At 35.2% G+C, this 10,089-nt stretch overlaps 2 protein-coding genes across 2 annotated transcripts; one reads left to right on the top strand and one right to left on the bottom strand.

Annotated features, from left to right (window-relative positions):
• The first annotated feature begins 3,620 nt into the window (after positions 1 to 3,620).
• LOC21397017 (probable protein phosphatase 2C 49) lies at positions 3,621 to 6,196 on the top strand. The gene is made up of 4 exons (XM_010093097.2): positions 3,621 to 3,969; positions 4,592 to 4,789; positions 4,877 to 5,112; positions 5,366 to 6,196. The coding sequence occupies exons 1-4, from the start codon at positions 3,793 to 3,795 to the stop codon at positions 5,934 to 5,936; spliced, it is 1,182 nt and encodes a 393-aa protein (XP_010091399.1). The 5' UTR covers positions 3,621 to 3,792; the 3' UTR covers positions 5,937 to 6,196.
• Positions 6,197 to 6,508: 312 nt separating this feature from the next.
• Positions 6,509 to 9,293, bottom strand: LOC21397016. The gene is made up of 7 exons (XM_024162412.1): positions 8,864 to 9,293; positions 8,458 to 8,557; positions 8,101 to 8,196; positions 7,955 to 8,007; positions 7,387 to 7,435; positions 7,024 to 7,071; positions 6,509 to 6,873 (listed from the first exon to the last, which is right to left on the bottom strand). Exons 1-7 carry the CDS (start codon positions 9,100 to 9,102, stop codon positions 6,796 to 6,798), a joined length of 663 nt encoding a protein of 220 aa, XP_024018180.1. The 5' UTR covers positions 9,103 to 9,293; the 3' UTR covers positions 6,509 to 6,795.
• Between the last annotated feature and the right edge of the window lie 796 nt (positions 9,294 to 10,089).

The raw sequence follows: 10,089 nt of genomic DNA, 5'->3' as shown, positions 1-10,089 counted from the left end.
TTTAATCAAATAATTATACTAATAAAAAAATATTTATAAAAAATAAAGAGTAAAAGTTCAGACTCATATACTTTTAAAGATAAATTCTTCATTTTTTCTTTTCTTATCCAAGTTAGTGCTTTTGAGAGTTTCTTAGGCCTCGTTCATTTCACTGATTCGAGTTTTCAGTTTTAGGTTTTTACAGTAAAAAGCTCTCAGAAAATGTCACATTTAACTTTTTCTGCTACAGTGAAAAGCTCTCTGAAAATGTCACATCTCAGCTCGAATTGAAAACTCGAATCCGCGAAGTGAACGAAGCCCTAGTGTTTGGCTTCTTTTTTCTTTAAGATGTGTGTTTCCTTTTCTTTTTTTTTTTTCCCTTGGTACTATGATCCTAGCTAGTTGATCCGTTTTTCTCATCGAATTAGAGTTATTAAAGAGTCATATGTGTGGCTTGATTTTTGGTGTATTTTTTTTAGGTGTTTTAACCAAATTACGTACTATTTTTTGTTGTAACATTTCATTCAAGTTTACTAATAAAACTAATTGTCTGTCATTTCCTGTGGTATAAGGTTGTGTATATATTTCCTTTTCATGATTTGGATTGTAACATATATCTCCCTCTCAAAGAAACAATATAAAAAGTTTTCATTTTCAATCCTTCATAAAATAAATAATTTCTTAGGAAAAAAAATAATGGGAACTGAGAAGGGAGGATATCTACCTCCCAACTGACACGTGTCAGTGAACTACTTATCGACAACTTTGACCCGATAAGAAATACGCTAGCCAAGCAAACATGGGTTCAAATAAAAAATAAAAAATAAAAAAAAGCCAAGTAATCCAACCTTTCCAAACTAGTTTTGTGGGCGTTGGTTTTGCCACCTGTTTGGCTGTTTCACTCTTTTCGGCCCCAAAGCTAGTCTAGAACATCATCCCACAACTGTTTCTGTAAAAAATTACTACCGAAATTCTATCGAGTCAAAAATCACACTTTATTTTTTTTTAAATGAATAAATGACACTTTATTTTGCTTAACGTGGAATATTGTGATTGAAAAAATTCACCCATTACTTCCTTTGTTAAATGTTATTTCATTTGCTTCACCTCTGTAATTTGCCAAGTTTATCTTCCGATAAACAGAAAACACCATCACCATCATTACATAGAAGTCATATTTTTTTGGCCTTGAAATTAATTTCATTTTTAATTTTTACGTTTTTTAAAAATAAAAAAATAAAAATGTCTTTAAAATAACGTTTGGCTTAATAAAGACAAAAAAACATAAATGAAAATAATTTTTTAATTTAATATAAAATGAGAGAGAAATGAAAAATAATTTTTAGTCATTTTTTATTTTTTGTTTTCATTTTCTCCTCTTTCGAACAAAGAGAAAAAGAGAGAGAGACATTAATGAGTTTTTTTTTTATACTGAAAATAATCTCTTGATAAAACTACCAAACGTATTTTTAAAAATGATTTCTGTCTAAAATTGAAAACATTTGCATTTTCATTTTCATACAAAATAAAATCATTTTAGAACGAGTTACAAACGCAATCTTTATTTCTCAAAAAGAAAAACATGAACAAATCTATCATATACCATCCTATCCATTTTAATTAAGTCGATCGGACAGTGGAAGCAAAACAGGAAATAACAAGAGGAAGTCCCATAATGATACACTATTATTTTCATAATATTCTAGTACTAGAAATTAATTAAGGTCGATTAGCAAAGATAGAGTTTCCAAGACGCATTGGCTATCCTCCATTCATGCATTGACCAATATATGGTTTTTTTTCCCTTTTTTTAGTATCATTAAACCACAACATTAATTAGCCTTAGTATATGTATTTGGGATTTTTTATGGTAGGATATTATACCGGTTATCAAAATTACATCAAACTCTATAAATATGCAAAACTAATAAAACATAATGCAAAATTGTCTAAAGCAGTAGAGTACTATGATAATTGTTTTGTTTTTTGTTTTTTTCTCTACGAAAAGCCGACAACTACGGCCTGTTTTGGTGTTTGTTACAATCGTGGAATGTGAATTTAGGTTCGACCCAACTCATGATCTAAATGGTTGTTAAACCAATGATCACAACAATGCTTGGGTGAACATGAATCACTTTGGGAATATTAGTGGTTGACTAGTTGTACCACCAAACCCACTTTAGCAAACTTTCATACGTGTTCCTAATCATCTTTAAAGTTGTCTGGCAATGGAAGGCTCTTCTTAATTAGGATGGGGACCTAACAAATATATATATATATATATATATATATATATTATACGGCTATAACTTTGCATTAATTATAGTACTATTAATTTGGTTAGACAAAGCCTGGCTTCAACACTTGGCAGTGTCTTAATCATGTCTTCCAACATCCAAATTATTGGAGACCTAATCACTAATCAAGATAAGATCATTGAGCCTTGAGGCAAAACCTAGCTAATCAGATTCCCAGGAGTATTATAAAATAAAATAAAATAAAATAAAAATTCTAGTACCAATTATAGATGTTCCTAAAATCAAAATGTCAACTCACATAGAATTAATGTTATTTTAAGTAAATTTGTCTATCTTGCATGTTTCACCTACTCGCTGATGGTCACAAATTCAACGAAACTACACCTTTTTTTTTTTTCTTTTTTTTTTTTTTTAAAAAAATGAGATTGATTTACAATATATTGAACATTAGGAACTTGCTGTCAACTCTTCTTCGGTTTTTTTTTTTTTTTTGGGCATTAGATTCCACATTCTTAAGTTTGAGTAATGTTGCTCTTTGTGTGTACTAATATATACGATGTGTAATCGTACTACTAATATGTATGGTGGCATTAGCGAAGTTTTCTATGTGTGATGAAACTTTTTTTTTTTTTTGAAGATAATATTTATGAGATTCCATTAAATTTATAATTTTAATATAATTTGAATACATCCATAATTATAAACTATTTGGATACTTTATCACGAGAAAGAAAAAAGATACTAACCACGGCAGCTACTTTTTCCGGGATTAACTTCTTTTTTTTTTTTTTTTCAACCAAGATGAATTTTTCAGAAAAAGAAATATGTGTATATATATATATATATATATTTACTGTATCTGACCGTCCAAGAAACTGGGACCCGCAGTTCAGCGCGTTAGGACTTTCCACAATCCAGAAATTTCACGCGCACTGGCATTTCCCACAAACGTAGGGGTATTTCCGTTCATTCAAGTAAGATTTCTTGCTCGTAGATGAACTCCACGCAATCCCATGTCAGCTCTAAGCTAAGCAAAGTGTGAACACAAAAGTCGGCTCAAACGTTTCCTTTCCCGAAATTGCCCTTCGAAGAACAAAAAGTCAACACGTTGCCAACTCAACCTTCGAAGGGAAGGGATGGGCGATTACGTAAATTGAAGAAAACAACCCTCTAAATGGTCCAAGGGTCACGCGTCAATCTGAAACAGTCACGTGTCGGTCAAGCAACGCCTGGTTTGCGTGTCACGTCCACACAGTCACCTGCCTTACTGACACGTGTACATCAACAAACAAATTGTACCGGTCGCCACCGTTTTCAGGTCTCCCGCAAAAACTGACTTATAAATTTCAGGTCCTCTATTCTCAAAATTTCGTTTGCTTTTGCTTTGATTTCCGCCTAAGAAGAAGGGAAAAAAAAAAAAAAAAGAGCAAGAAGAGAAAGTGCGAGAAAACTCCCAAGAAACTGCGAGAAAATTAACAGGAAAAAAAATTCTGGTCTTTGCTTTTTACGGAATAGTTGATTGAGGTTGAGGAAGGTGGTATGATTGTGAGAGAAGATGGGAGCTGAAGCAGAAGTTGTGTGCCAGCAGAGCTTGGAGGTCCAGTTCTTCCCTAAAGCCGCCGATGTTCTTGAGGTCATTCAAAAAGATGTCGTTTCCGTTTCACCGACAAATTTTGATAAATTTCAGCCTCCGGATTTGGTCTCCGTTGATTTATCAAGCTCTGATCAACTGGTAAGTTCATGAGCAATGGATTAATTATTTGATCGGAGAATTGGTTAATTTTTCCCCTCGTTTAGCTGTTTGCTGCGATGAATAGTAATTTGGTTTGCCGAAGATTTTTTATTTATTTTTTAATGTTGAGTTGTTAAAGTCAAATTTTGTGTTCCTCCACTCGTTGAACATTCTTGGTTTATTATATAAGGAATATTAGAGTACTTTTGTTGGCTAATTGATATATGCATTTAGATTTTCCAGCTAATTGATATACCAATCAAATGTGTTCTCAAATGTATTTGTTTGTTTATCACAAAAGGTTGGAATCTTGTCCTGATTAAAAGATGGACGAGATTGAAGTCAATACGCGGTTTGCCTATTTTCTTTCTTGGAATCTTTGTTCAACCATTTATCTCTAAAGATCGTTTAGTATTTAAAAAAATATATATCATTTAATGATCAAGTTATCTGTAATCCTTGTCTATGATGGAATTGTTTGATAATATCTTGTCTAGATATTTGGGAATATTTATCATTCTGGTGCTGTCCAGACTGCTACTGAAGCCACCAACTTCAGTTTTTGTATTCAAATTAAAGGAGAAAAAAATTGACAATTGATCCTTTTGTTTTGTTTTTTCAGAATGTTAATCCCGTGGAGAAAAATCTAGATGTGGCTCTTGAGTCGGATGCGATGCAATTTGTGCCCTGCATCCGTTCTGGTAGCTTTGCTGACATTGGACCCAGAAGATACATGGAAGATGAGCATATACGCATAGATGATCTTTCCTCACATTTGGGATCTCTCTTTCAGTTTCCGCAGCCGAGTGCTTTCTATGGGGTACTTAAATTTCTAGCCTCCGTTTGTTATATAGTCTCTTGATGCTTTTTTTTAGTTGTAATTGTTTTAGATGGTTGTCATGCACAGGTATTTGATGGTCATGGAGGTCCTGAAGCTGCAGCCTTTATCAAGAAAAATGCGATGAGGCTCTTTTTCGAAGATGTCAAAGTCCACCAGACGTCTGAAGTCGATGATATTTTCTCAGAAGAGCTGGAGAACTCACTGCGCAAAGCATTTCAGCTTGCTGACCTTGCTTTGGCTGATGACTGCAGTGTGAACAGTTCTTCTGGGACGACGGCACTAACTGCTCTTATATTTGGAAGGTACATTCAATCATTTCTCCTTTGGATAAACCTTTTTTTATGAGCAAAATATCTTCTCCATAGAACACCATTTTTTGCAGCTATACTCCTTTTAAGTACAGATGTTATGATGAATGACCCTTGTCTCACTCAGGACGTGTTAACTCTTTCTTGTCTTTATGTCGTTTCCCTGCTCAAGTGATTAATTTGGGAATAATTGTTGGATTAAAAACTTGGGGTATTTCCATTCTGATCTCGGCTTATCTTTTTCTAGGCTGCTTATGGTAGCCAATGCAGGTGACTGTCGAGCGGTTCTCTGCAGAAAAGGGGAGGCAATTGACATGTCACAAGATCACAGGCCAATTCATCCCCCAGAAAGGAGACGGGTTGAAGAATTGGGTGGCTACATCGATGACGGGTATCTGAATGGCGTGTTGTCAGTTTCCCGTGCCTTGGGCGACTGGGATATGAAGTTGCCTCGTGGTTCTCCTTCCCCTCTTATTGCAGAGCCAGAGTTTCGACAGATGGTTCTAACGGAGGATGATGAGTTCCTGATCATGGGGTGTGATGGCATTTGGGATGTGATGTCAAGTCAGCATGCGGTAAGCCTTGTTAGACGTGGACTGCGGCGGCATGATGACCCTGAGCAGTGTGCGAGGGACCTTGTCATGGAGGCTTTGCGCCTCAACACATTTGACAATCTCACTGTGATTATTGTATGCTTCTCTCCTCTTGATCACCAGGAGCAGTCACCACGTCAGCAGCGGAGCATACGATGCTGCAGCCTCTCTGCGGAGGCCTTCTGTAGCCTGAGGAGCCTCTTGGAAGGCAGCAACATCCGTTGAGTGTATATGTACTTTCCTTTTCTGAATGAGACTTTCTTCGTTAGGATTATTATGTATGCTGTTTTTTAGGCTGCTTACTTACATATGAGAGAAAAAGCAGCTGCCAGTTTTGTAGGTGGTGATTCAGGATTTGATGTAAATAGCCAGCGGCATGTGAAGTTTGGTGGTGTAAAGATACATCTGTTAATACATGTATTCGATTCTTTTGTGTGTATCTTATGTTGTACATATCCAAATAATGAGAAATATTCCTTCCTATAGTTCTATTGTTCCCGATTTTCTTAAAAATTACAAAAACATTGGTCTTTTTTCTACACTTGGACTATGTTTAACCCGAGGGAAACGAATATATACAGAAGGGATGGGAAAACGGTACAAGCTTAAACTGAAAACGGTGTGGAAGATAAAAATCCTCTCAACACAAATCATTTTCTCCTGTAATCTTTCTAACCAGATGACTAACTTTTAAAATCCATTCGACTAATTCTCTCATCTTTGCTTTCTCCTCTTTTGTTTCTACGAAACAAGACCATAAACAGAAAAATCCAACTAGATGATTTTCTTATTTCCCGAGCATATGTTAAAAAAGGGTAAAAACAACAGGCCACTTCATCTTCATGGCACCTTATAAAAATACATTTAAAAATGGATGTAACTTTTTTGTACAAGTTTACGGAAATGTCAACCCAACATGAAATGGGGGCAAGAATAGAACAATTTCTCAGCATCAGTGAGGCCTCCATATCAACAACAATCCGATCACACCATATGAATTTCGGGCAAAGTTCCACACAAGTTGAACAGACAATGATCTTTCAATCGCACGTCATTGGCTGCCCAATAGAGAAATAGGTTGGTCTTACTTGTAGCTTTTCACAAACGTTGCAAACCGTTCTAAACCGCGTCGGAGTAAGCTCTCAAGAAATGGTTGTAGTGCCTGCATGGTGTCCAAGTCACAAAACAAATGGAGTAAAGACAAATTTCTTCTTCTGTAGCAAGGAATCCTTTGACCATGTCGAAGTTAGAATGCTTAAGTTGGCTTTGCATGTACCAGTTTCAGAACCAATATCAAAATTAGAATGCTTACTGATGCAACCGGGGTTAAGATTTGAGGAACTTCATAAGAGACTGTTAGCTGAAAAAGAAAATTTAAGACAAGAAGTGAGCAACTTCAAAGGAAGAAGCTACAAAAAAATGGGGGAGAAACAAAAGGAAAAGAGATGAATTATCAGCATTCCCCATTTACAGTTCCTCTAATCCCACAAAGGAACTTGGAAGAGGAACCAAATTGCACAAAATAGAAACGAGCATTACCAATGTAGTGATTGTAAAGTAATTACATGCTCCTCTAGGAGGTTAAAGGCGACGAAGAATAAAGTTTAAGCTAATCATATAATTGATATAATACAAAAAAAATCAAGCGATTGGATATTGTGTAAAGCAGCCTCACTTCTACTATGCACGATGAAGGACCCTTTGGATAAAACCGAACAGCACCTCTGCAATGCGATATCAGTACATAAAAAAAAACCATGAGAAATGGCACTGTAATTCATGGAATATCACGCAAAAACACCATTAAATGTCCACCATTGATTTACTTTTTCTTTCAATAACATTGTTATGAGCCAGTAAAAGGCCTTTGTTAATCATTTGAACTTAGTTTCAAGTATAATTCAACTCAAGCTTTTACATCAAAGCATAACCCTCAACCTGTCAGAAGTCAAACCCCTGATTATAACTATAATTTAAAAGAAAGATCACGAACTCTACACAAACACAGAACCAAAAGTGCAACTTCAATATTGTATTTGCACTTGTACTCAATTTTTGAGTGCCAATGTTCTCTCAGAATTTAAATTTAGGCTTACTGTCTATAAGGGAGGGGGGGGGGGGGGGGGAAACCCAGAGATATCTATCGTCCCAATAGTTCATTTTAAAGTGCTTCATTCCATAAAGCCTTGTACCAATAACACTGACAAAAAATGTTGCTAAAAGCATGGAATTTTCTAGAGTACCTGTTAGGAAGACCCTCCATAGATCTCCAGTGGATTTTTTGATTTGGAATGGGCTAAAGACGGTAAAACACAATGCAGAATGAGATAGTAGAAAGCAATTATGACTTGCGAGGGAAATAAAGGAAGAGGAGGGATAGGATCCTTGCCTGCATATTCCGAGCAAGCCACGAGAATTCAATATTGCGGCCAAAAGCTTTATACTTGAGAGACCACCTCGATAGGTCAGGCTTGTCTTCCAAAATCTAGTAGACAAAATTCAAACTTACATTCTCCCAAATATGAATCCATGATAAGCTAAACTGAAAACATATTAGTTATATATCATTTGCTCAGAAGGAAATTTCTAGTCAAAGAATACTCATAACAAAAACCAAACAAAAGATCTCTTTTGCTTCATATATCATTAGAGATGTTAGTGAAGACAAAGAGATATTGTGGGTTCTAATGTAACTGATTCTAAAAAAATGTTGTTTTGGTTGTGGAGAAGTGTTGTATATGCACACCTTAACAGATGAAATGAAGGGCATCCAACGAGGAATGGCTTCACGATCGTTATAACAATCATAGGCAACTGAAACAGGCACGTCTATTTCCATCTTAACTCTGCATTTGGGACATGTTCTCCAGTTACAGTTAGTTCATATAGCACAAAGCTGCAATTTTTAGATTTCCAAGATAGATTTTGTATTTAGAAGGAACTCAACCCTATATTAAATCTTCTTTTAGAGCAACCCAATACAAAAACTTCGTCAAAAATCAAACTTATGGCATTACAAAAAAGTTCAACACGAGATAAAAAAAGGGTATCTATCTGAATCATAGGTGTAAAGTGAAAAAAGTTCAATGTAACATGGAAATCAAACAGAATTAAACAGACATTAAAGAAAATTAAGGGAAAGGGATAGTTACGTGCAGTCCTGCCACTCCATGACAGGGGAAACAGGTCGGACTGAAGAACTGCGGCTGAGGGAGTGGGACCCACTTGGGATTTTGAACAGAATTGAGTTGAACTTGACAGATGGCCTTATTAAAGAAGAAGATGATGATGAGAAGAAGAATAGCCGATTAAAGCCGTTTCTTCTTCTGATTCTGCCAATTCTCGGAGATGAATTCGCCGCCGACAATGTCATGGCCGGAGAACAAGACATATTGGTGGCCAAACTAAAAAAAAAAGAATTAAAATTTCAAAATTAAAAATTAAATACAAATGTAAAGACGAACCCAACAAGTCCACAACCACAAATAATGCGGTTGCCTTTGCCGGGGAATGGAATGGGATTTCTCCGGTTGTCGCCACGCTCGCTTCTTATCTTAATTTTTTACAAAGTTAATTTGTCAGTTTCTTATCTTAATTTTTGTTATCTTTATTAATTATTACATAACATTTTCCTTTGTCAACACTTTTTTTTTCCCCAGCATGTGGCAGTGTGGGGCGAGTCCCCGCCGACCCATTGAGTTTTTGACTCACCCCGACCAATTCGCTTAATGGATCGAGTCGTTACACACAAATCCGGAAGCGGGGCGGTGTGGGTCGGTTGAAAACCCGTCTTGCTCCGCCCAATTTAAGTAACACTAACACATGGTTAATTTTGGCCCTTGAGACAATGGCAAAATATCCCCATGATAACAAACTAAAAAAATATTTCATCTCAATGTACCACACAGCAGTATGTGGCATTATATATTAATTATAACCTTTGGTTTGTTTGCTTTAATATCAAAAATAGTATTCATTACGATGGAGTTAAACTCTACACTTATAAAGTGGTGGTCTCCTTAGTTAGACAAATATGAAATCCGTGCGTTGTTGCAGAATAGAGTATTATATTATATGGTAATTGTATTTAAAAGATATTTATATATATATATGTATTATATAGTATTGTATTATAGGATAGATATAAAATTTATACAAACATATTTATACAAACATATTTATACAGACATATATAGTATTATTATTTATAATATTTATATATATATATACATATTGTACAGAATAAAAAATAACGCTATTGTGGTTCTTGATCATTTCATTTCTTTCAGCTGCAAATATAAAAATGGGAAAATTGGTTGTAAACATAACTGTTAAGAGAAATAAAGATGGTTAAATTATATAGTATAAAATAAATATT

This window comes from Morus notabilis, unplaced genomic scaffold, assembly GCF_000414095.1.
Source record: "Morus notabilis unplaced genomic scaffold, ASM41409v2 Scaffold498, whole genome shotgun sequence".
Lineage (NCBI taxonomy): Eukaryota > Viridiplantae > Streptophyta > Magnoliopsida > Rosales > Moraceae > Morus > Morus notabilis.
This window is presented reverse-complemented; position numbering and strand designations above follow the sequence as displayed.

Coding starts and splice junctions, on each gene's coding strand:
- LOC21397016 (XM_024162412.1), bottom strand. CDS start 9,102: ATGTCTTGTTCTCCGGCCATGACATTGTCGGCGGCGAATTCATCTCCG. Junction 8,197..8,457: donor CCTTCATTTCATCTGTTAAG/GTGTGCATATAC, acceptor TTTGTCTACTAG/ATTTTGGAAGACAAGCCTGA. Junction 6,874..7,023: donor TCTTAACCCCGGTTGCATCA/GTAAGCATTCTA, acceptor GACACCATGCAG/GCACTACAACCATTTCTTGA.
- LOC21397017 (XM_010093097.2), top strand. CDS start 3,793: ATGGGAGCTGAAGCAGAAGTTGTGTGCCAGCAGAGCTTGGAGGTCCAG. Junction 3,970..4,591: donor TATCAAGCTCTGATCAACTG/GTAAGTTCATGA, acceptor TTGTTTTTTCAG/AATGTTAATCCCGTGGAGAA. Junction 4,790..4,876: donor AGCCGAGTGCTTTCTATGGG/GTACTTAAATTT, acceptor TGTCATGCACAG/GTATTTGATGGTCATGGAGG.